Source organism: Diadema setosum, chromosome 1 (assembly GCF_964275005.1).
Source record: "Diadema setosum chromosome 1, eeDiaSeto1, whole genome shotgun sequence".
Taxonomy (NCBI): domain Eukaryota; kingdom Metazoa; phylum Echinodermata; class Echinoidea; order Diadematoida; family Diadematidae; genus Diadema; species Diadema setosum.
In genome coordinates this window covers 16599986-16627622 of record NC_092685.1, presented here as the reverse complement: position 1 = coordinate 16627622, position 27637 = coordinate 16599986, and the positions used below count along the sequence as shown (strand labels likewise).

Below are 27637 nucleotides of genomic sequence, written 5' to 3'. Positions count from 1 at the left end.
GGATGAGGTTTGCAGTTTGCGTTTTGTTGACGTTGCTGATCCATCTGTTTTGAGAAGGCAGTCCACAGAGTCGATCTTCTAGGGTCTGACAAAAAACGGTTGATATGTCCCATTTTCTGGCTCTTGAAACTGAATAAAAACAACAAGAAAACAACCAAAAAATGTCATAAGACCTTGTAAATGCATTTTAAATAGTGTGTTTCCCGTAATATTTCAAAATATTCCGTTCAGTTTTTCAGCATATGATTAGAAGGAAGTAATTAAATATTGTATTGTACTAACAAATTGCCGTGCATTGTGCTTTACAGTTAATTATTTACCATTCAACTTCTAGACTAAAGGGGAAACAAAGACTCCAAGAACAGGAGGAGGGATTCGAATATTAGTGGATGTAAGACGGTTAAAAAACAAATGATAATACGTCATGGGGCTAAATATAGGGTTCTGAAAATCTTATAGTGCTTCAAACATATTCTTAAAATATACAAATATCTATACACGAGTTCCATCAGCATTTATCACATCATAAAAGAATCAAACGAATTTACTCTTTTAACATGAAATTTAAAGCACTAAGAAATAAATCCAATGATTCGAGGAACTCTGGGAATCCAGGAGTAATGCTGGCATTTAAGGTTGCTAAATAATTATTAGCTGAGAAATAATTTTGTAACATCTCAAAATGCTATCAAACCTTGTCTAATTTGCACTACAAAGTAGCAACCGATATCACTATGTCACTAAAATATTTGACACTGTTTGTGTATTTGTTTGTTATTCTACTCTTTGTATCAAAGATAATTGGAACATTGAGTAGTATTTCATTTTTCGACCCACCCTCTTGGTGAACTGGTCCCTGCACGCCAGTCTGATTCGCTCCGCCACGGCTGGAGTGTCAAGACGAATGTCACCGGACAAACCCTCTTCAGTCCTAGCCGCCATGATTGCGTCCTTGATGGCAAAATACACCGAGGAGCCGAGGAAGAGAGGAGGTTCGCCGATAGCCTGTGGCACAAGTAAATTAAGACAAAATGATAATGAATGTAATCATGAATATATACACAAAAATCATCAAGATATTTCATTACCTGTCAATCCTCAATGAGTTTATTACGCTGGGCACATACTTTAAATCAAATTGACATTTTCACAGCATAACAGTTCGACGGATGACGTAACTGGGTTTTATTTCAATTTCATGTCTTCGTATTCCATGTGACAGTGCCAAGACCGTGCTTATCAAAGTACACCAGTCACACATAATCACACCATCAGTATTTGCAGTAGTAACATGAAGCCTGAATTATTCCGAAAACCTTTTAAGGAAATCTGAAATGTAAGGCAATGAAAAAATAAAAATCGTCACGAATTCCATATTACGATTTGACGAGTTGATTTACTTTGGAGGAGCATATGTTTGTGGGGTTGGTCACACCCTTGACGAGAGTCACGTTGAATTCTGCTGGAATGTTGCCAAAGCCGGGGATCTTGTAATAACCAGGTCCTGCAGTCAACAGCTTCCCTTCTGGAGTCCATCGAAGATCTTCTAGCATGTAGAGACCGTAGCCTTGTATGAAGGCTCCTTCGATCTTCATTAGATATAGAGAAAATCAGAACACAGAAATTATCATATTACAACCACATCAACCATCTTCGACACGTCCACTGATTCTCCGTTAACACCAATATCGGGATTCGTGCTTCAAAAAATCAAATTAAAAACTTGGCCTTACTTCGTACGGGAATAAATGAACCTTACTTCACTACGAAAAAAAAAAGAGAGGAAAATTATGATTCAGTTGTACTCATTTTTTCAGTGTCAATCAATTTTTACAACTCCGTTGCGTTTTACTTTTGTGACAGGACTTCTTGTGTTCTATCATTATCTTACGCTTTAAATCAAAAGACTCCTTCAAGAACAGCTTATATTTCATCAACACAGTTAATTACAGCTATCCTCATCACGCCCATGACGCACGGAACAGTCGAATACCATTTGCGATCTATTTCTTTCTCTTCTTTTGTGCGCGATTCCATTCGGAGATATTTTTACCTGTCCGATATCGACAGCCGGGTTGATGCTCTGTCCGACGTCAAACACAATGTCAGTTCTCAACGTTCGATGATCTCCAGTCAGGCAGTCGATCTCCACCTCGGAAGCAGCGGCCCCGTAAGAAAAGTAGTGCCACAACTTTCCCGTCATGGTCTTCTCGTCGAAGTCTAATCCCTGTGTACTGAAGAAAATAACAGAAAGAAACCGAAAAGCTTACATTTCATAAAAGGGTTGACATTTCCATGGTTTTTAATTTTTGTGTAACTGCATGGCATATCATTCTGAAACTCATACACACAAAAGAAATTTCAAGTGTGAATTTTACTATAGAATATGCTAGCAACCTCTTGAAAGTAATCTCTTTTTCTAAAAGAATGTCGTTGGCGTCTCGGTGGGTTCAAATTAAAAAAAGCAGGGTCACCTGGTCAAAATAAAACTGAATACTATTCAAATTCTTTCATTATCTATTTGAAAGCTTGAAAATATAACTTGCCTAGCTAGAACTGTTTTTCCGTTTTCGTTTGTTTGTTTGTTTTGTCGCACGCAAATGCCACCTCGAGGCTTTGAGTCCCTGCATCCTGACTTGATGAAGTAACACTTACATATTTGAGGGAACTTTGCATCACTTCATTCTCCTGAAAATAAAATGGATTGCCTTCAACAACTGCATCTGAGTTTTAACAAGAGCTATATGGGGAATTTCCCGCTTAAAGACGTCTGAAACATTTTTGCTGACACAATAAACCCTGTCCGTTGGAAGTAATCTAGAGTAGCGGAATTTGTTTCTTTGCCTTCAGAACTAATAGGGATGTAGGAGAATAGATCCAAAACCCCTCCCTCTCTCCGTATATAAATATAATTTTACACATATTGTGGTTAACTAACCTGTAATGGCCTGTTGCTGACAGACTAATTCTGTTGGCGAAAGCTTCTTCCGCCTAAAAGCAGAGTGGGAGATATGGTGGGCGAGAATTCAAATGTAACATATGAGATATATCCTAGCTAAGAACTTGAAAAGCAGAGACCGAATTTAAAGAAATCTGATTCTGACATATTCATTCGAATCCAAGGCAAGGAGATGCCCTTGACATGATTTAGTCCAACAATCAAATTTTGGAACATAACATTATATGATAAGCTAAGGTATACAATGGAATAAACGGCATGAGCATAATTGAAATGGACATCATCTTTGCATAATGTTTTTGAAACATGTCTGATTTACACAATGCATATAGAAGTTTGGAGGCAAGACGATTCTAGTACAAAACCAGTAATCACAACATTGCTACGTACAGCAGATCGTCCACGAGAGCTTTCACTCAACGAACACTTATCCTAGCAATGCCTTTGGACACAATTATTGGAGTGAACAAAATGCTCTCTGATACATGGGAGTTGAAAATTCCGGTTGAAGATAAGATACCGGATGATGTATACATAGACTATTGTGGTTCTATCCTGCTGTCATCATAATATATTGATCCAATTTGACTAAAAGTTGTTAAATAAAGTAATCCACTTCAGCCTTACCCATTCCTTCCATGTTCCTTTCGGATTGGCGTACATGATGGGCTCCAAACGTTCTCGCAGGATCTGACAAGCGTTCTTCATGGTGGAAGAAGATGAAAAAAGGTTGTCTACAGTTATTGCACATCCATCAAGTAATTTTTGTAGAGTGCGTACAGTAGCTGCTCATTAACTAATTTAGGAAAAATAACGTCTATCTCTAAAAAAAAACAAAAACAAAAAAAAAAAAAAAACATGTTGCCCATTCATCTAAATTACAAGGTGATCCAAACAGACCATCTATTATATTTTCTTCATGCACAAGCCATCTAGGCTAACTTGTACGATTACCATCGTATAACCTTCCTCAGGCAATGGTAGACACATTTTTCCATATCATTTTCAATTCAGCCTCTGGTTGTAAGGAATTATTTTTATGGAATGAATAAAGATGCCATTACCGATAATTATAATCATGATAAACGACTGGGTTAAGAACGTTGTTAACAGCCTGTTTGCACTGGGAACCTTACACAATTTACATTATTTGTCAAAAACATGACCGCCTATGGGCAATTCTGGAAAGGCTAATACATAGTGTACAAGAGCTTGGAAATGCTTCAGTCAAACATTGGGAGTGAAATGAAGACATGTCAACTATTAGATGTATCTTCTTTGATAGGATTACATCGAAGGGCATGATACCGTAATCTTCGTGAAGCTCCACATTGTAGCTTTAACCTACTCCTACCACAGTGAGTAGTGGAATATAAAACAGGAACGCTCACTCGCAATCACCAAGACTCTCCTGCTTCCGGCCCCTGCGATAACATTGATTCCAGTTTCCAATTAAAAAGTTGGGTTCTTTTCGTTCATTCTCTAATACTTTAAAGTTTATATACCTGCACCGCTCCGCCGTTAAGATCCGAACCGAGGCTGGCCGCGGTGGGTAGGGTGTTGGGCACCTTGCTGGAGCTGGTCTCCGACAGGTGAATTTTGTCCTCCGGGATACCAAGAGTCCTCGCGGCCACCTGTATCACCTTGGTGTGCAGGCCCTGTCCCATCTCCACCCCGCCGTGGGTCACCAGGACAGACCCGTCCGTGTAGATGTGAACCAGGGCTGCTCCCTGTGAGGTAATTCAAAATACATTACTGTACCTTGTCCTACATCACGAAGGAACAAACTTGCCCTCGTCAGGTCATGTTAAACTACAACATAATTTGTGATCTTTCCAAATATGTTAATGTACAGGTATTGGTGTTGAAGAAGCAACATCAATCAACACACGTAACTTTTGGCAACTTGTACGGAATTGCTGAATACCAGCTTTTTAGCTGAAAGCAAGTGTTTATTCCCTTGCTTGAATAAATAAATAAACACAATACAATGTTGCAGGAGCAAGTATCAACAAACATAATATACAAAAGCCACATAGAGGTACATTCTGTTGTATTGTTGTGTAATGATACACAAAGCCATCACTACCCCCTCCCATTCCACTATGACCGGATACAGCTCTTCACCTCCGGCCAGTCAATGACCTACCAATACTGACCACCTCATCCAGCATGTCCAGTCGAGTCATCGACCTTCATCATCCCTCGAGTATACATTGTACTTCTAGCCCCATCTAATTTACGACCAGGCTAAGCCAAACCTAAACATCCTGCCCTTCCTCCATTGATTACTTAGAATTGTCGTTAAATCCAAATCCAAGAATACCACCTCCTCCATGAAACTAGTCCCGCCTTTGTTCCTATAACAACCACGGTTTTGCCCAATTAAAACCCCTCTTTAACATGAAGACTCCACCCCCATTCACCCATTCATAGTGTGTTACAACAGTGTAACCAGTAACCAATGTGTAATCCTCGTGACTAAATGTATGATCGGAGAATTGGATCATGTCTTGAAGAAGACTTAGAGAGTTCGGATTCAACATCCACCATGGGAACATGCCACCTTCGGATTGCTCTCTGATATTATGGTAAAGGCGACTTGCACTTGTAAACTTTTGGAGTCTTGAGTTATAAACTTAAACTCAAGAAATAAATATACTCTGAAAGACAAATCCAGTCTCCGGAGCCTATGTTTCTCTTGCGTCTTCTTATGCATGTCTGGACTTGGTACCTCTATATCAATCAATGAACATACCGATCCCGAGTAGCTAAACACCGCTACACAACAGTATGTCGCATCATCGGATAACCACGTACTCTGACAACGCGTTGGCATTTGACAACATTCTTGAATATGTTCTGTAAACTTATCAAACATATTTATGTCGTCATGACTTTTCATACATCGATTATTTGATTTACCTGATTAAAGTACAAAGGTGAGCATCCTATGCCATATTTCACGGGAATGATGGCTAGTCCTCGTTTCTTCCATCGGTTCTCTCTTCGGCATTGAAAAAATAGAAATGCAAATAAGTCATAGACCGACTGCCACAAAGAAGCCGTAGTATGCTCTTAAAATGAATGAATGAATAAATAAATAAATAAACAACAAATAAATAAATAAATAAGCATTTCATGAACTAAAAAACAAAACAAAACAATGAAATAAGGTGAAACTACAAGTAAACGATCCAAAAGGAGAAAACGAGAAAATAGATATAAGGATCTTGTTCCTCATCTGTGTAAATTTCTCTTGGAATACCGCATGACATTTTCGGAGTCAGGCATTCATTCACAGTGTGCAGGTCATTTAACATGACTGCATACACGATAGAATACGTCGAACATGACTTACTGTATAAACATCCTTGCTATAATCTTTCGTCATAACAGCCTTGTCACAGGGCATAAGTATGTACAAGTCATAATATGTTTGGTTGGGCAACACGCAATAATGGATATATACGTATATCAGTTAATGTCACCTATTGAAAATGTCGACATTTCTCCTCCTGGTGTAAAAATTGCTCTTCTCAAGACATTGTTCCCAGCATCGCTCGATATTGCAGTTCTCGATCTTCTGGTTCATCATGGCGATGTCGCCATCTTTGTAGAAATTCAACTCGCGTACCTAATGATGAAATTAATATGATAATATTAACAATAAAGATCAATATCAATAAAATAATGATAATAATAATAATAATAATAATGATAATAATAATGATAATAACAAGGGGAAAAGGTGACAATTATCGTGATACGTCCGAAATCATTTTTCAAAGCAATGCATACATAAAAGTTAGACATACGAGATCACGATCATCAATCACGACAGTTGTACAAGAAATCTCTAAAATACATCAAACAAAGAATCTCTCAACCTTATGAAATGACACACAATATCTCACGACATTAGATAAACTTGGCTTAATATTAATTCGTTCGTCGCTTTGCAAAGATTAATATAACGATGTTATCAACGTCGCCTTTTGTCACCAAGCCAAAGTACAATACGGGCATACAATGAATAAAGATACTACTGCATTATGATATTACCACGCAAACTATGTTAGAATTATCTTTTCAATACACTCGTAAGCATAGTAATCTCATGTTTACGACTGTATGACGAAGGTCTACAATGGGTACAATACGGAAGGCAAATAAACCCAGCCATTCTTGAGTTGTAGGCTCTAATGATTGATGATAGAATTTGACATGTATGCAGATTAATTTGACACAGTTATGACATACCTATGGAAGCTCTGAAGGGACATCGCAAATACAAAATCTCGTTATATATAATAATAATTGTGAATCATTTGTGAAAATATTGTATGATTCTTGTGATATTTGTGAGAAAAAAAAGGGATATACAAATGATAGCCTTCAGGGCTTACAGTTTTTCAAATCAAGAAACATATCGCAGGGATTGAGCAATAATAACAAGAACAACAAAAATACAGGGTAATGTGACCGAACAAACTATCAAATTCGGCTCTGCAATCATAATAAAATCCGCAGACGTACTTTTTCCTGCGATATTCCACATTCGATGGCCACCCTGGTCATGATCGACTCCATGATTATCATCCCCTGCGGTGCCCCAAAGCCTCGAAAGGCGGTGTTGGACGAGATATTGGTTCGACACACGCGCCCCTCAATGTGGAATACGGGCATCCGGTAACAGTTGTCGAAATATTTCGTGGCTACACTCATCACCTTAATATGAAGAGAAAACCGCATTAATTTCTAGGTCACGTTCGTTATTCCGAAGGTTCGTTTTTCTGGAACATACAAATTCCGTAAACCTAGATGCCTTAGGGTTCGTTGATCTTATGTCGTTATTCAAAAGTTTCGTTATTCTACGGGTTCGATAGTCCGAAAACGAAATAAGGATCGTTATTCCGAAAGGTATTCGTCAATCCGAAAATGAAAAGAAAAAAGTGCTTACCTATACGAATCTTCGAAATTACGAAACCTTTTTTCGATTTCGAATGAACAAACCTTCAGAATAACGAAGGTTTTTTTTTTTTTTTGTTTTTTGGTTTGTTTGTTTGTTTGTTTGTTTCATTTTCGGATTAACAAACCTTCGGAATAACGAACTGTAACCGCTTTGTTTGTTTGTTTGTTTGGTTTTTTTTTTTTGCTTCCTCCAGGAATAGCAAAAAATCATACAAAGAAGGCATGGCATGAGATCAATTACTTCACATGATTGCACGCAATAGTTTTCCCTTCCAGTGTCCACAGACAACACTAGTTTATACCAAAACTGACAATTCATTTCCAAACGTAGGCTACACTATGTTATACTTTTTCTCCCTCGAGTTCATAAGTACTCGATTTAAATGCACATTTCATCATGCGTGCGTCCATTCATACGTATATACCCATTATGAGTGTAGGTATAACAGTTTATATGTATGTATGTATGTATGTATGTATGATTTAAAAAAAAATGAGGTGTGAGCCGGACGTTAATCTAAACTTGTGCTCCCTTCATTCAAGCTTTCGACCTATTGATACTGCCTTCATCTAGATCTATCAAAATAATAATATCAAAAGAACATACTCATAGACTTAATTCCATGATATACCATAATACAAGTTTATTACTCGTTTCCCACATACACTATATACGCTATAATTATATTTATAATATATATATATATATATATATATATATATATATATATATATATACATATATGCATATAATGAATACGTACAATCGGTGACACGTCGAAACTGAAGCCGCCGTTTGAGAACAACTTGACATCAAAGGCCTGCAGCCGGCCTTCTGTGGTGAATCCAACCTTATAGCGCCCTAGAAAAGGGTGACGCCCTCCGGTAGATTGCATATCTTCGTCACGGTCCATCATAAATCGCACTGGTCGTCTCACCCTGCATGGTATTCAGAATAATTTCCTTGAAGTAATGTCATAAACACTGTGAGTGAAACCCAAATTCCTGTTTTTATATTACAAATGAATTAACAAGATCATTTGTTGGCACTGGGAATCATTTGTTACAATAATACAAAGTAGGTACAAAAAAGGATGAAGACTTATTCAGTTGCTTTCATGAAGAAGATGGATATTCTTGCTGCCAACATAAATTCCTTCTCCTCTATCTGCCTCCCCGTGACTATTAACACTTTTTTTTTACCATCACCATTACCATCATAATTACCACCACCACCAACAACAACAACATCTATCATCATCCTCATCAGCAGCAGCAATAGCTCTGGAAAGATGATCTTACTTGTTTGCTGCTACCGCACATGCGGCAGCTAAGGGAGATGACCTCAGTTCTTTCCCTCCGAACCCGCCGCCCAAACGCTTCACTCGGCACGTGATCCGATTTGCCGGAATGCCAAGTACACTGGACACCATCCTCTAGAATATTAGAAATGCGAAATAAGAGGGAGGGAGAAAGGCGGGGGGGGGGGGGGGGGAGGAAACAAAAGGAGAGAGGATGGAGATTGGGGGGGGGGGGATAAGGACCAACTCTTGTTAACTAGAATTAAGTTACCATGTCTGTAGACAGTGGCAGGTATGTCATGTCTGTACAACGATCACTGCAGTTTAATCGGAAGACAATTTGCAGAAACAAAAGTCAGAAATTTCCTTCTAACGGGTAAAGGAGGAGTGGGCTCTATCATAACATTCTGAAGAAGCACGAAGAAATTGCACTGACTAACAGAAAATACTTGAAAATACACGTGCACAAACAAACATGGTATCTTGAAAAAATGTTTTATTCTCTTCTTAAATGACAATGACAATCTATGGTCGTAATCTTGTTTGAGTGTTTGTTGTTAGCGTGTCTAACTGAAATTTGTATTTATATTGTACAGTATTCCACTCACCTGAACACTGGTGGGATCTTGGGATGAGGAAAACACTTCTAATTCTTTGTCTTCTCCTTTCGGAATGACAAAGGCACACTGCGTCTCGAGGTAGAAATGTTCTTCACCTCCAACCTTCACCTCACCTTCGATCACGTGATCACAGGTTTTAAGAGACTCCCCAGGGTCACCTTGCTCTACGATAATCGGTTCTCCCATGAACGACTCCTTTTCGATTGCTTCCTACAATAAAACCACGTTTCACAAAACTCGAGAAAAGGGGCTCCTGATACCAGTTTGAGTGACTTTATCAAATTTTCATTTTTCTATTCCGCTTGGCAAGTTTCTTGCAAAGCACGGAATCAAACGTATGCCATTAGAAAAAGTAACACACAAACAAATTTATACACACATTGTACGAACGGGTAATATTTCTATGCACAAAACGGAAAAAAAAAAATATGAGAGTAAAGTGACTTCACGTTAACACAGTGGCAATAATGTCTCTTGTTCCCAAATGTTCGCATGATCATCTGAAAGATTATCATAACGGTATGCCAATCCATATCCAATAGCCAAACCTGTTGATTGATTAATTCCGAGTGGAAAAAAAGTACAACTCTTTGAAATTGCATATAAGTTAGGCAGGAGAGGGGTTGGAAACACAGCCACTTCATTCTAACTACATGCCCGGAAGACTTATGAGTAATCCTCACCTCGATCGTAATAATGGAGTCCAGATCTTCGTATTCAATTTTCACGAGGCTAGCGGCTCGTCGTGCTCGGGCTTGCGATTCTGCTAAGATGGCTCCAATTGGCTGTCCAACATGGAATACCTACGAGAATGACAACAACAAATCAATTAAAATCGATTATTCGATTTAGTACTTCTGCCTTATGCTTGTATGCTGCATCATCTATAGTATAATATCCCAGAATAAGACTAGATAGATAAATCCCAGTAGACTTGAATTAAGTGAGGAAAAAGAGGGAAAATATTCAGGGCTAAACAAAACACGTGCATATGGTACCTCATACAGCTACATATTCAACAACTTTGATGCTCATTTGACACTCTTTGTAGTCATAGACAAGGGTATGGGGTATCTCACAGAAAAGAGACTCCAAAGTCGTTTGGTGTTGTGGTACCAAATGCCATATCCTAGTTACCTCTTCTGACGCAAATAACTCTTCTTCAGGGAAGAGAGCACCGACCATGTTGCTGGCGGGAACATCGCTTGCCGACACGAACTCGTGAACGCCCTCTAGGGACAAAGCTTCTGACGGATCCAGAGAGCTGAAGAAAAATGTAAATTTATTCTTCTTTCGGTCAGTATTCTGTTTATTACATTGTCCCAAATCAGTCAATCAATATGAGAAGCCTCCATTCTCACTGTTCAGGCCTAAATGTACGCAGCGTTACATGTTATTGTTAATCTACATATATCGTGCATACACACACACACACAAACACACACACACACACACACACACACACACACACATATATATATATATATATATATATATATATATATATATATATATACATACACACACACACACACATATATATATATATATATTTATACTTTGTAACCTCTCATACCCGATTACAGGAGTCATGCCGTGTAAAATAAAACTCACATGATTTTCGCATGTGCTCGCCGACTGTAGACAAATGACATGTAGAGCTGACCTGTTGTACAAAAGGATAAGGTAAAAGCTGTTGTAATTTTGTGATCTATAGTCATCGTCGACCAAATTAGTGCTATCTGTGGCAATTAAAGGGGTAGATGGAGGAAGAGTGATCACATTGACTGAAGGAACTCTCATGGGGTGGATGAGCGAGAAATCCTGCTACATTACTCTACAGGGGGTCAAATTAGGTCACAAACAGAAGAAACAAACAGGACCTACGATATCTCTGTTTAGAAGTATGACGGAATGTACTACTAGTACTAGAATATTAGATGAAGACGGGACATCAGCGAGTGTACTGGTAATCATGTTCTTGGACTTGTAAGTTGGAATTCTAGGAACTTGGAAGAAGATGATACTTGTCAAGTGCTTCATTTTCATAAATAATATTGCATTACATTGTAAATCACCATCATCGCATTTTGTATCATTACATGATGTATTAATAGCGGCAATATAAGCATCTTCATTAGATTCCATTGTACACCAGAAGGTAAGACAATTGTGTACAGCAATAATGGGATCTTAGAGATAGAGGTAATTGGAGGATTGAATTAGTGTTCACATAAAGCTCATAATATGCTTTGTTTTTGTTGTTAATGTTTTATTTTTTACAATGATTGATATTCCTACTCTCGCTCATTGACAGGTCAAATCGACAGCGGATGTAAATGAAGGCAGCAAATTAAAACTGAAAAGAAATAAATTATCTCTGCTAACCCCATACATCCGGGATGTCATCTACGTAGACCGCTTCTCCCGTGGCGTGCTGCAGGGCGGCCTTGTGTACAACTGGTCGGCCGACAGGATCCCGGCTCGGCTGTCCAGGAGCAGGTTTCTGCATTTAAAAGTTAACAAAACAGAAGAACAGAAGAGAGATATAGATGAAGAAAGAATGATGCCACATTTTGCAGTTTGCCAGTCAAAGCCAACTAGAGTATATAATTACCTTTATCAATTCCAAGGATAATTTATTACTATTATTATGAGTATTATTGTCATCATTGTTACCATGGTGATCATTGTCCATGAAGGACTCTTGACATAGCTGCTCCGGCGATCAACATATTGCATTCCTGCTTTGATGGTGTTACTGGTACATGCCCTTTAGTGTCTCAGTATGATCCATCAATATGAAATATCAAATATGTGCATAAAGAGGTGTCTAAACTATATAGTTTTGTACTTAATCTTCTTGTATTTTTACTCTATATTTTATGTGACTGAAAAAAAAAAAATCTGCTGCATACTGTCGACCGGTGTGTGTGTTGGTCATAGCAATCAGTCAGGTTGTCAGGGAGTTTATCATACAGAGTACTGCGTAATGTGGCCATCAATGTCTAAGGGCAGCTTTCCGCTCCTTCGCGGTGAGCTGTACGGTCATTCGTTTACGTGAATGTTGTTAGTTTGGTTTTAATTCGCTTTCATTTACTACAATTTTTATCTCAAGGATTCATTTTACCCAACGTGATGTAGATTGCAGGAAATTGATGGAAGTATAGTGCTGCTTACCTCGAAAACCTGGGCAGCGTTGACTGGCAGGGCCTGGTAGGGAGAAATCGCGCTTCGCTCCCGAGATGACACAGACGTATTCTGAGCAGGCTGATAGAAAGATTAAATTGATACAGGTCTGTTTACAAACAGGTTCAAATTTTACAAATATCTCCCTAAACAAAGGATATTCCTGACCTCCGGACAAACCTTGCCGAGTTTTGCTCAACGTAGGATGCGGTAAGAACAATTATTGTATGCACACCGGATTTCAATGGTCGAAACTAACGGAGTGTGAACAGGTGGATATAATAGGTTGTTATTACATTCTGAGAAGAAAGATGTATAATACATACATCTCATGAAATGAGCAAACTACCAATTTAGATAATTATTAATCAATGAAACGAATTTTTAGATCACTATCGAAACGTCTCTCTGATAAAAATGTTTTACTTGTCATACATAGCGTATTGGGCATTTTTCAGGTATTACAAGACATCACTACCTTGTCATCACTTTAAAAAAAAAAATTGAATGAACACTAAAAACTGAAATCCCAGAATGCCTTTTTAAAATTCATTTCAAAGAATGGGCTTACGAGACGAACGAGAGAGAGGCCAACGCTACCATCATTCAAGAACCAAATTGAACTGCAATTTTTTCCTGTTAAATACAGAAATTCATTGTTCACTGGTTGACACTAGACCACTGCTCATGCTGATTTAGGTCATCATTTTGGTTTCACCCTCATCCCCCCCCAAAAAAAAAAAAATAAAATAAAATAAAATAAAGATAAATAAATAAAAAAAACAATAAAGATAAAAATAAAAACACACACACACACACACACACACAAATGTTTTGGTATTAATGGTAATTATGAAACGTGAGTCACAATATGAACTGCGTAGCTTCCAACTTTCTCAAGTGGACACAACATCATTTCACTCTTTCTCTCGTCTTTACCAAGACATGTTTAAACCGTTGTACAAGGGCTTAAGCAAAGAACAAGTTCTTGTACTAACCTGATCAGTACCAAGCTGGTCCAAGACCATGAGATAGAACTTAAAGAAGAAGCTCAGAGTGAGAGACTTTCTGTACGTCTCCATACCCCCGGGCGCTCCGGCAGGGAGCGGTAGATCGTTCTCCAGTGAAGACAGAGCGGCTTCTAGCATGCTGTTGTCCCATGATCTGCGTGTATTGAATGTTGAGAGAAAACATCATTCAACTTTGCATCATTTCGCTGAACCGAAGTTTCAAAGTTTAAAAAGTTCAAAAAGAAAATCTTCGTTACATATTCTTTTTTAATGAGCTTTGACGTTTAAAGTTAATACTTTATCTATTCTTCTGTTCATATTTAGAATGAATAAGGAAAAAAGGAGGTCAACCTAGGACATTAACGCTTGTAACATCAGCGTAGGGATGGGGGCCAACGCAGTTATAGTTTCTTGTTTTGTAAACTACCCTTCTGCTGAGTTATTGACTTTAGCAAATTTGCTATTTTAAGACGGAATGAAAATTTATCTTTCTGTGAATGCAATTCGCGTGCGCACGTTCCTGTCGTGTATTCCAGAAAACGATTCCTTACCTCCCTTTCATCAATGCCATTGTCTTCGGGGCCATCACCGTGGTGACCGCCATGCCACCAAACGCTAGACTGACATCGTCAACGACCGCGGTGTCACCTCCTCCTAAGACAACTCTCATCCCGGCATTGACGATCGCGATGTCGTCTTCACGGCGTGGTGATTGTTTGAAGGCGAAGAAATATTCGTTCTGTGTGTTCAAACAGGATAAAAATATACCTTCATTGAATGTAGGGACGTGAATGGCCATGCTACTTTCCATGCCCAATGACTCGAAAACCTTCAATATAGCGTGCAATTCATACGATGGTGGTGTGTTCATCTCCCCAGATGTTGAAGTTGTTACGAGATCACTCGAGGTATATTAAATGATCATAACTATAGAGCTCTGTGAACATTTCTTCTTCAACATCAGATATTATTACAAGTGAAATGCATCATATCTCGTATCTTTAAAATTGGTTTGTCATTATTTTGGCGGTATCAAGCTTTTCGATTTCTCTGAAATGTACTTACATAATTATATTTGCTAGTAAATTGGAAGAAACTGAAAGATGTCTGTGAACCACTCAAGCAGTCTTATCAGCATTGCAGCAAAAGTTCATGAATCATTATCATGACGCATACAGGTACTGATGCGCATTACAATAATATCACTTTTGAATACAGAAACTTTATTTTGGTACATAAATGGGAGAAATGCACACACAAAGCATCATATTAAAAAGGAATGCACCATATCTTTCGTTAAAAGAGACATAAATAATTTCAATTCGATGAGTACAACCATACTAAATACGGTAAGAATACTACTTGGCAGCTCTGTATATCGATAAGTTGTGGATAAATGCTAACCTGACGGGTGTATGGGATGGTTATTGCTCGGAGAATCTCGTCCGACATCAAGATGTTTTGGCGGTAACCAGTGAAGAAATTCTCGTCCATCGTCACATAGCGAGAACCTCATTACATATCAAAGAGAAATCACCTTGACATTAGCGACTTCATAATCTACAAACAGAATGATTGATTATAAATGATTGACTTTGCAGCATTGGGAAATACACTTCCTTTTTGTCTATCTCTCCTGACGCTATACTGACAGATATTTTGCTTTCCCTTATATTTCTCATCCTTTCTCTGTATAATTTGCCCCTTTCTTTTTCCTCATTTCCACACTCCATCAACCCGTTCCTTGATCCCGTCCTATCCCTCCTTCTCTCTCTCCATTCCATATAAATCTAGGCACCCTCCCACTCTATCTTTCAGTGACTCCTCTTTCCACTCCACACCCGTCCTCACTTTATTCCTCCCACCTTCATTATCCTCCATTCCCACTTTTCTTCTCCCTCTCACTCTTCCCTCATTATCTCTTCCCTCTCACCATCCCCTCTCAGTCTACCCCAACTTCTCTTCTTTTTTATTGCACTGCATGCAATCTCATATCTCATTGTGCTATACAGAGGATATTGTTTTATTTTCTAGTTGAAGCAAGATTTATATGTTTCTTACTTTCTCTTTAGTTTGTTTTCTATACATATCCCCATCCTACAACTTAATCATTGTGTGCAATGCGAATCAGCATGTGTCCTTTGCCGGACCTCCAGATTATGGCGTACGTTACGCCGTTTGCCCCGATATGACATACTGTGATTGGATTTATTTCTGTGCATCAAATTTTTGCTTTGTGAGCGTCTATCAATGCTTTCTTTCATGCAATCATGCTGTCTCTTTGGCAATGTACCAGTAGTTCCTTGTGCAACAAGGATGTTGCAAACAATAATGCGAAAAAAAAAACAACCCACGAATACCTCAATATAAATCCCATTTAGCTCTCTTAGTTGAAGACGAAAACGTGGAAGCCAACCAACATCGAATAGTACAGGTGTATCAGTAAAATCGACGCACATTACAAACGATCTCACACTATTGGCACTGTCAATAAAATGTATCACCAATGGATAATAAAGTTACACATACCTCTCGACTGTGACACCAGCTCCAGTTTGCACCTTGCTGCCAGAAAGATGGGAATCAGGTCTGAGATTGGACTACCAGTCACGATATTTCCTCCGACAGCCTTTCAAAATGAGACGATGAAACACACGGAATGTTGTGGGTTTATTAATAGTTATTCATACATAAATAGTCATGTTCAAACAAATTGACTAGCATAATTTGCTAAGTAAATTAGACCAGAATTTTAAGTCAATCTATACCTCTTGCAAATAAAACCCAGGTTAGAAGACACTATTCAGAAGACATATCGCTTCTTGTTTTCATCATTTTCCTTTATTCCCATACCGTTTCTTCATTTTCCCTTTATTTTTCCATTCACTTTTACCTCTATATTTCTATAATACATTCGTATACGTAGGCCTACCTTGTCTTTCTGTACTGGTACCGAGGGTTTTAGGCCTAGTTGTCTTGAGGGTAATTGTCCTTGGGAGGTAGTTGACGGGAGGGGACAGTTATCCAGAGGGTAATTATTTTCCTGGGGGTTGCTGTCCAAGAATCATTTATCACAACCCCTGACACCCCCCCCCCCGTCCCCACCTCCACACACACATTATAATGTTATGCGGTTAGTGTTATGGCACTGACATAGTTAATGGAACTGTGCACATATCAACATGTCTCGTAATTTCAATTATAGTAAATTTAACGTAGAATTGCGCATAACTTATATGAAAGCATGCACGCGCCCTTAGATTAAACGGCGTCTTATATTATGCCACGCTTATAATAAAGACTCATCAGCTTACTTAATGATGGAAACAAATAATGACACCACGCTTACCGCCATGTTTCTAATCTGCGAACCAGCAAACCACCGAAGCATCTCCACAATAGCAGAGAACACTCTAGTCTTGTGCCCTGAGAATAGAGTTGTGATTGGCAGTCGTTTATTAGAAAACGGAAATATTATTCAGACCTTTTCCCCCTTACTATAACATTGCACTATTAGGATCGGCAACAAACATGATAACAATTAGGCTAGGAACTGGATATTTATGTCTTCCTTCAATAGGAGAAAAATGAGTGGCATCGAAAATCTACGAGGTAAAATTCGACGGCAATGAAGATGTGGGAGAACAGCATTCCTCATCAAAGTGATATTGACGCAAAGAGAGTGACAATTGAATTCACAACAAAATAAGACAATCATACACAGCATTTCTCATAATCAGATCAATGCGCTCATCAGACTCCTAACATTAGATTGTATCTCCATACATATAAACAAATCTTGTATCATTGCTGCATTGCGTTTCCCTAACCTTAAAGAAAAAATATCCAAAGCAATGTAAAATGTTTGTACACAAAATTTTATAACAAGAATGGAGCGCTTGGCATACCTTGGGGAGATTCTAATATCCTACCTTTGTGACGGAGCCTTTGATTATGTAAATCCATTGCCTCACCTAATTCTGTTAAGGCGTGAAACTCTTATCAAGATAACCACATAGGAAACTAGAAGGCGCGGTCAGACTGGCAAAATATCGAGAAGTTTAATGTTCTGTCGTGCGGTGACACTGGCAGCCAAACTTCTCGATTTTTGGGTCGAGAAGTTTGGGTCATCGGTACGCGCGCGAAAGAAAGAAGAAAGAGCGCTCCTTCTGGTGGATAGCGATTGTGACGTAGCAATCCACGCCTGTACATGACAATGGCCTCGCCCTTCGGAGACACTGTCCGCAAGCATAGTGGACTGGTCACGTGACAAAGATCGCGAAGTTTCAGTTTCTCGCGGTCACACTCAACCTACTGGCAAAAGATCGAGAAGTTTGGAGGGGGTGGGGGAAAAATCCCTAGTTGATGTGGGAAGTTTCGCGAGAAGTTTTGCGGGAAGTTTCGCGGGAAGTTTGCGGTCACACTGGCAAAACTTCGAGATCTCAAAGATCGCGATCTTAAAATTCTCGATCTTTTGCCAGTCTGACCGCGCCTAATGAGTATTCTAGAACGGAACTCATTTTCTGAAATCAAACTGCACCGCCTGACTGAGTCAACTGATGAGTGAAATCTCGTATTTCTTATCTGAACATAAATCTTGGAAGATATACGCATGTTTATGAAGTCTACTGGTTAATGAACAACAGTGTTATCCTATACTATCGCACCTGGGTGGTTGTGGATGATAGGCTTCAGGAATTGCTCCAGCCGTGAGAGAGTGACAGACGACCCGATCACGACCCCGTCATCGTTGACCTCCATCGAGGTAAGGTCCGGTACGTGTGAAATGGAGACAAGCGTGGGATACACTCGAAACTTCATTTCGATACCTTCACCGGTATGAAAGAAATGAAATGACTGTCAACATCATGATACGAGTGTGCATAACAAAAATAACCCCCCCCCCCCAAAAAAAAAAAAAAAAAAATACTTATGACAAATGTCAGAGGTAAAGGATGTTAATTGATACAGGACGAAATTCGACGATTCAGCAAGATAGTCCGGACAAAGTGGGAGAAGGGTGAATGACAAGCAGTTAGGCCTTCAGTTTTCAGTGAGGACATCATGTCTGCACATACATCTTTGGAATGTTCGGGATTCGACAACTCATTCTATATAACATGATCCTTGACTACGTGGATGTGGGTTATCAATTCTCCAATTTCATGTGCCTTGTCTGTTTTTCCTTCTTTCTTTCTTCTCTTTCTTTTTTATTTGTTTGTCCTTGTATCATGCACTATTATCAATCCATGAAAATGTCGTCGTTTTCTCAATTCAAGGCACAAATGCAAACATATTCAGGTGGTATAGAGTATGGCTGCTGTGTGTATAAATTACCGATCTCGGTGTTTCCCGCCACCAGCCTGGCATCCGGGAACTTTGTTTTGAGTTCCAGCACCTCTTGTAGGCTGACTGGTCTGTACCACGTTACGCGTTCTCCTCGAAAGACGAGCGATTTCTGGATGTCGCTTGACGCAAGCTGCACAAATTGGGACATATTAATTAGTTCAGATAAACTAATTCGGGAAGACAACCTTCAGGATCATTGAATCAGGATTGTGTGAGATAAAACGACTTGTGCACCTATATAAAAGCAAATAATAATACGTTCCTGACAATTAATCATGTTATGGAGAACAGATACGCACTACGATGGACATTGATCGATGTGTATGAAGAAAAAGAAAATGCTGACAGTATAAAACAGTGCTGACTCTTTAGCGATTGATAATTTGAATCTATCAAATGCTTCAATGTTTTAAAACGTTTAACTTGACTTGACAGATAATACAGCACTGCCTCTTTATGCATGATGGGTCTATGGATAATCAAACGGGGGAGAAATACTGATGGATTTTACACATGATCGTGTAGAATCTACTGTCGTCACAAATGTTGCTCGTGTTTGTAAATGAGGGACAAAGTTAAAACCTCTTCTATTATTCCGTAAACCGTCATTAAAACAAGCAAACTGGTTGAAATGAAATGAAATGAAATTTATTCATATTCCACATAGTGAACATTATATGATAAAATATACAGGGTATAACACATAGTGGATACAATATCAATACTATACAGAGTATATAACATGTATATACAAAATATCGTGATATTCTGAGATAAAATCACACCATGTACAAATGTGGAGGGGACTACTTAGAAGCACTGCTTGTTAAATGTAGTCCCCCTACATATTATAGACAAAATAGTATCAAAGATAAGGCTGAGTGGAATAACAAAAACACCATATATACACTATTTACAAGGGCACAATTATGAACCGTACTATGGATATACAATACGTCATGTATATGTTACAAAGCACAGGTTTATGTATAAAGTGTTTACAGTGTGCATTATATACCATTAGAATAATGAATGAAACAGAAGATAACCTTCCGAGTATACTTAATGAAAGTACTTCTAGAAAACATTGATTGAAGTATACATATACGTTTTATTACCATAAAACTGTTTATCAATACTTATCAAGAAACAAAGTTTTAAGCTTATACTTAAAGCTATTCAAGCTCTGAGCTTGTTTTAGTGAACGATCAAAGGAATTCCAAAGCTTAGGACCAGTAAACATGAAATTTCTGTTACCAAAACTAGTTCTAAGCAAACTGGTTATCATTCTTAATATCAGGTAATCTTATCTTACCATGAGCTCTGGTGGGAAAATGATATCTTGGGTCGGGTCATACTTTGCTAGGTCATTCGAGTCGAAAAGGACAGCAGGCTGCATGGGGAAAAAGGTATATCTAAAAATGTTGACAAGCTGGAAGAGAATGTATCAGATGTTATCATCCATTCGTATCATCCCTGTTCCCGTTCATAGTCGATATCCCATCATTTTTAGCCACCCCCTCCAGCCTCAAAGTAATATATATATATATATATATATATATATATATATATATATATATATATATAAACACGCTAAGATTGACCTTATTGATTTAAAAAAAGATAAATTGCGTACAAACCCACTCACACGCTTGGGGTGGGAAGGTGAATCTTTAGGCCACCGCACACCGAGACTGAACGAACTTTGATCTAAAATAAACAAGCGTGTTTATTCCGAGACTATTCTCATTATCTCATATCCCAAGTCGGTCAGTACTATAATAATTATGTAGATAATCATCATACTAGTAAATCACCTATCAAATAATTATGAAAGATTATTTATAAAGCTGCGCTACTTTGGCCAGCATGATATCTCATATTCCCGACTTCTGTATACTTCAATCTTTCTCACCGTGTCTTCGTCATTACGGTTGTCACCTTTACCTCCATTTTGTAGATCCTGATCACTTTGGCATTTTCCTCCGCAACAGAAGTCCTAATCAGTAAACATAATCATTATACATGTAGATTGCATAGTTTGATGACTCTTCAAATATTTATTGCCTGACAACATATCAGTCAAGTGACTCCTCTTTGGGTATTTTATGTAAAATTATGTTTGCATTCGTCGCAGGCCTAAATTATAAGCCATTAACAGACAACTGATAACAGTATAATTTCTTATGACATTATTTTGAAGTTTAAAGTGAAACTGTAATGGCAATGACATATCCGACAGAGTAGTTTTTTTTTTTCGAACAGTTTCTTCAGCAATTATCACAATCTATCTACATTGATCAATACGTAGTAAAAAAAAAAAAAAAAAAAAAAAAAAAAAAAAAAAAAAAAAAAAAAGACCGACGAAGCAGCTCCCTTGTATTACTAATCTAGTACCTCTGTAAATGTCTTATATCCCTGTAGGATGGGTCGGTAGCCCGTGCAGCGACACAGGTTTCCCTCAAGAGCTGCTTGAACCTCTTCCATTGTCGGCCGAGGATTGTTTCTCAGAAGAGCGTACATGGACATCACCATACCAGGGGTGCAAAAACCACTCTGGGTTCCGTGAGCCTGGGCTATGCGCTCCTGAGATAAAAAGATTTTAATAGAACAAGTAATGAGTAAAGACGCACAAAAACGTGATTGGTAACCCCCACCCCCCCCCCCCCGAAAAAAAAAAAAAGTAATTTGGACAAAAATTCAGCGCGTACAATCCTTCCACCTCATCGTTAGGTTATCATAATTTTTGAAGTTGAAGTTTGAAGTTTGAAGTTTTTATTAGCAACAACATTTTGAACATGTACATATAAGAATCATAATACAATTATATCTGCATACATAATTATGTGAAAAAATATACCTATCTGTTACTCCTTTTCAATAAATGATATTTGAGAGTCAAATATGATACATGTAGCGTAATTCTACAAAGTTGCTGTTGTTAACAAGGAAACCAAAAGCACAAGTGCTAGTCGAGATTGGTCACCTTGATCTTCATACTAAAAGCTAAATACAAAAGAGAAATTATTACATGGTTAGTTGAAATGACTGTGAATTATACATCATTCATTTTCTAACATAGAAAACTAATAATACTTGATACAGTATAATATCTATTAGAGTAGGAAATCTGCAAGGCATTTCCGAAATGTAGATCTTTTGCTTTGTTCACCCATTTCTCGTGGCAATGTGTTCCAAAGTTTTGGTCCTAAGTAGAAATCGAAAATTGTCCCTGTGTGGTTCTAAATTTGGTAAGTACAACATTCTTTTTTCATTTGTTCTTGTCCTGTAAGTATGATGCACAATTTGGCAATAGTCATACAGAGGGTGCGGAATAGTTCCATTGCAGAGATCGTAAAAACTAAGAACTTATGTAACCTAACAACATCTAGAAGTTCAATGGTTCTGAATGTGTTCGTAACGACGAAAATGTTATAGCTCTCGGTCATTTTTTGAGAAATATGTATATAACTTAAGTGAGAAGTACTGCCCCATCTACACCTCAATACCATATAACATGTGTGGCTGTATAAAAGATTTATACAAAAGTACAAGAATGCGCTGCGGAACATACTGTCTTAATTTATACAATGCACCTACTTTCCTTCGAACACATTTATTTACCAATTGAATGTGAGGTTTCCAAGTAAGATGACATTCAATCTGAGTTCCGATGAAGGATGCAACACTCACCTCATCAATGTCTGTGTAAGATAGTTTTATTGCACCCCTCATCGCAACTAACTGGCGTTTTCCTCTTATTACCATATAATTTGTTTCCTTTAAATTGATTGTAATTTTATTGGCATTACACCATGTTTGAACTTTATGCAGGTTTTCATTTACTTCATTCACATCAATTTCTTTTTGGCGAGCAGCAAAAGTATACGAAAAATATTTGAATCGTCAGCAAACAATCTGAATTTAAAGAAAGAGGAAGAGCGTGGCATATCATTAATAAATATCAAAAAGAGTGTAGGCCCCAAAACTGACCCTTGCGGGACACCACAAGTTATAGTCTTAGAAATGTCGAGACCATTCCTTTATAAGATAGCAGCTGAGATCTGTTGGACAGATAATCAGCAAACCATTGAAGTGGAATTCCACGAATACCATAATGAGCCAGTTTACATAAAAGAATATCATGATTTATCGTATCAAAAGCCTTTTTAAAATCTATGAAAATACAAAGTGTTATTTTTTCTTCGTCAAGTGATGTCATTAGTGTATCTACAAGATCAATTAAAGATAATTTCGTACTGTATCTTTTACGAAAGCCATACTGGTGTTTATAAAAAATATCATTGGACTAAAACAAAAATCAACCAGCCTATCATTTACAATTTTCTCTAAAACCTTTCCAATTATTGGCAGAACCAAGATAGGTCGGTCCTTTCGGTCCTTTTTTTTTTTTTTTAAATATATTGGTGTTACTTTGGCCATCTTTAACCCTAAAGGGGCCGGGCTTTTTTGGCTATGCTCAGACCGGGGGGGGGGGATGGATCCCCCCCCCCCCGAGATCTCGGCCATCGGTGGTGCGATCGCGATGAAATTTGGCATGCGTGAGACCCGCGTCATAATCTACAATATTGTGTCATAAAATTTTTTTAAACAAGCAATTTCTAATTTTAATTAATTAATTATGCAAATTAAGCTCAAGTTCATATTTTAGCCTAATTAAAAGCTTTGAGAGTCTAATTTTTGCTCTGTAAATCTGTTTTGGCATATTCAACAATTGTACATCACAAAAACTTCCAAAACTCATTTCAATTCTTATGTATTTTACTGTTTTCAGAATTTCTTACGTATTTCGTTGTTTTTCAACTTTTGTTTTTTCTTTGTTTTTTTATTGGAAATTGTTACTGACCACTTTTCTACCATAATTAGCACAAAACTAATCAATGGAAGTGATTAATTGTAAAAATAATCAGGTTTTTATGACTTTCATGACAGAGCACTGTTTTCCTTAGGAAATGTACACAAAATCACAAAATTGTGCCCGTTTTGGGGCGACATTCTGTTACAAAAATGGGCGTGGCTTCGCAAAAGTATACGCGAACGTCGCAAATTTGGTCTCAAAAGTTGCGCGGGACTTGAACAAACAAAGTCAAGAAGCCTCGCGACGAGGCCTTCTCGCGTTACAGAATTATAGCGCGAAACGTCGAGGGGGGGGGGGGCGGATTCCGCCCCCCCCCGGCCCTTTTAGGGTTAAGGCTTGAGGATAAATTCTAGTTTCTAAGGACAAATTAAAAATGTAAAGCAATGGCTTACAAACAACACTTGCTGCATCCTTTAATAATCTTACTGATAAATATATATCCATATAATTTCTTAGAGTCTAATGCGAATAAATATACAGCAAACATATAGCGTTACAAATAAAATTTACTATTTTTCATGTTCACTTCAAGAGGACCACTAATTTGTGAAGAAGTAATATACAGGTTAATGGTATTTGGTAGACTTGTGAGATGTAATTAATATAACATTTTTATTAGGTGATCCGTGAATGCTCCCGGATCACCTGTTTTTGTACGAATTAATTATTTTTTTCCTTTCTTTCTTCCTTTTTTCTGTACAAATTTTCTTGTATCGATTATCTCAAAAAGTTTGATTCCCTATATCATTTGAAACTTACGTCACTTATTTGTCATGATCTATTAACACATGGATTGCATAGCCTTTCTTCCTTTGTGATCAGTCAACCGCGACGTCAATATGACGTCATTTTCTGAAATCACTTTATTGTATACATACCCCCATTTCCATTTCTACTTGGCATTTTACAGTGAAACTTGGTAGGTATATATCTGATGATCCATGTGAACAATACAAAACACAAATGCCCTGACGTGCTCGAAAGTGCCGGTGATTTTACTCTTTATCAACGTGTCAAACTATAACATCCCGTAACTTTTTCATTTCAACCCCGACTTTGTTGAAAATTGTACTGTTTCTCCCTTTAAATGAATGTTATTCATCAACGTCAACGTCACTATAGAGTTGCATTGCAGAATAGCGTGGGTATCAGTGGAACTTGGATTTGGACCACAATGGGGACGAACTAGTGATAAGCAACATATACCTGAACGGGATGTAGTTTGGTCTCCACACTTCCAATCCCTTCCACGGTGGTGACGGCAGCACCGTGGACAGAACACACTGGAACAAGACATGCATTTACCGCTCGGTGCCTGCAGAACAAAAACGGAATGGGTACTTTTACTGATGACTCCTTAATAAGAAAGATACCAATATACTAAGTCGTTGACTGAATGCAGTCAATATTGAGAGAACAAATCAGTGAAGTTAGACGAAAATCAGACAATCCGTTCAACACTTATCTGAATTTATAACTTATGGATGTGTACGTTTCTGTGTCGTTATCCTGGATGAAAGGATACAACACTTTGTAGGACTGTGGGACAATGATGTATAAATATTTAAAAGAAATCTTCAAAATGTATTTCTTTTTTTTTTTCTAAACATGAAAAGCGTACATTCCCTTGGGTTGTAACAGACACACATTAAGGGCAACATTCTTCCTCCTGCTTTCTGAAAGAAGTAAGTCAAGTACTTTTTCAATATGCTAGAAAAAAGAAGAAAATAATGTTGTGTTACGTAGGCCCTATGGGTACACGTCACGAGACCGACACCCATGAATCATACAGCCCACGAGTCATACAGCTCATGAGGTATACAGCCCATTAGTTCGACACTAAACTAACAAGGCCCACGGACTATCACATTTAGCCCCGTGTTGTATCTGTCGAACTCGTGGGCTGTTTTTACCTAGATATAGTGTCGAACTCATGGGCTTTATTTGCCTAGTGTCGAACTCATGGGCCGTATGACTCATGGACCTGTTTTCAATGTTGCACTCGTGGGCTTTATAACTCGTGGGGTCGGTTTTGTGGGATGACCCCGGCCCTATACATATCATTAATTATTCGTATGCAATACTGAGTTTCTTACGTGACATTTCCCGGCGATGAGCTGTCACAAGACGAGATCATAACCGTACACGATCCGCATCCTCCTTCTGCGCACCCTAGTTTGCTGCCTTTCAAACCGACTATAATATGTTTGTGGTTTTTTTCGTCATGGAACATAAGGAGTCTCTCATGAAACTGACATGAAATTCTCAACTTAAATTGCACATATATAAGCACACACACACACACACACACACAACACAAACAGGAAACCGCTCAGGCATATACATCTATTATAACTAACACGTTGAGTGAATGACTTGAAGTTATGGAGACTGCTTATCAAAAGGAGTCACTTTGAGCAAAAACAACAATTTATAATGTGCTACTGCCGCCAAGTTAAACATTAATCATACCATGACATAATGCAGGATGAATGAGTACTGTCTCCGATATATCATAATTCCCAATCAGGCCATAAATAAGGCACATTCTGTGTTCGAAAGTATAACGGGTAGAATATAAACAACAAAAACAACAACAACATAATTACAAATAAGGATACGGCGATTTCGCAGGAAGGTCAGAAGATTCATCTCTGGATCTGGGTTTTTCTCAACTACCTGCAGGGAGAAAATTTGAATTACGTATTGTGCAGCCAGATAAGAAGGCAATGACAACGACTTCTCAGATTGAAAAAAGAGATATTGACATATTTATAAAGATGACACACTGGCTAGTTCTATAGACAGTTAAAAATAAAGATGCAGTTTGATTTCATTAAAGCTGTGTCCTCGTCACTGGTATTTATACTCTTTACGTTTTGAGGTATACATTTATTGTTGTGTTGCTCTCATTCGGATCGAGTAAACACGTATAATTGAAAATTAGCCGACATCCCGCGATGTTCAAAATGTTCAGTTGTATACGGTTATTGATGCATTTGCATTAAGCAGTATAGCAACAAGACTCTTATATCATTTAAAATAAGCACAGTATAGGGCTAAGTTGTCGATTTCGAGATACGGCTTTGAAGCTAATAGAATACGCTACATCGCATTGGAATTCTACTTTTTCCTATATGGACTTTGTACACTTACATAGGCTGTTAATATGAATAACTTCAGTCGATATACCTTTATGACGATAACTATGCATATATATTTGAACACAATACATGCATCTAAAAGACGGCTACAGTGAATCAATTAATGATCTGTGAAACAATAGAATAGAAAAAATTTGTACTAACCCGTTTTCCATTGCAAAAGAACACAAGGTGATTATTCGAGTCTGCCAT

The 27637-nt window shown here is 38.0% G+C and overlaps 1 protein-coding gene across 1 annotated transcript; it reads right to left on the bottom strand.

The window, feature by feature from the left end:
• On the bottom strand, positions 1-27637 carry LOC140237308 (xanthine dehydrogenase/oxidase-like). The gene is made up of 32 exons (XM_072317249.1): positions 27590-27637; positions 26903-26960; positions 26378-26477; positions 25488-25596; positions 21800-21988; positions 20718-20795; positions 19391-19532; positions 18721-18882; positions 17403-17479; positions 16583-16682; positions 15458-15564; positions 14605-14792; positions 14042-14207; positions 13658-13666; positions 13035-13115; positions 12243-12360; positions 11469-11520; positions 10992-11118; positions 10538-10657; positions 9843-10064; positions 9236-9369; positions 8698-8872; positions 7499-7690; positions 6451-6596; positions 5885-5966; positions 4465-4689; positions 3587-3661; positions 2939-2991; positions 2054-2234; positions 1401-1589; positions 838-1005; positions 1-129 (listed from the first exon to the last, which is right to left on the bottom strand). The coding sequence occupies exons 1-32, from the start codon at positions 27635-27637 to the stop codon at positions 79-81; spliced, it is 3924 nt and encodes a 1307-aa protein (XP_072173350.1). The 3' UTR covers positions 1-78.

Excerpts from the sequence above, each read along its gene's own strand:
- LOC140237308 (XM_072317249.1), bottom strand. The coding sequence starts at position 27,637 with ATGGCAGACTCGAATAATCACCTTGTGTTCTTTTGCAATGGAAAACGG. Across the intron at positions 18,883-19,390 it reads GGCGGGAAACACCGAGATCG|GTATCGAAATGAAGTTTCGA; the intron begins GTAATTTATACA and ends ATACCGGTGAAG. Across the intron at positions 11,521-12,242 it reads TGACATCCCGGATGTATGGG|GTCAGCTCTACATGTCATTT; the intron begins GTTAGCAGAGAT and ends TTTGTACAACAG.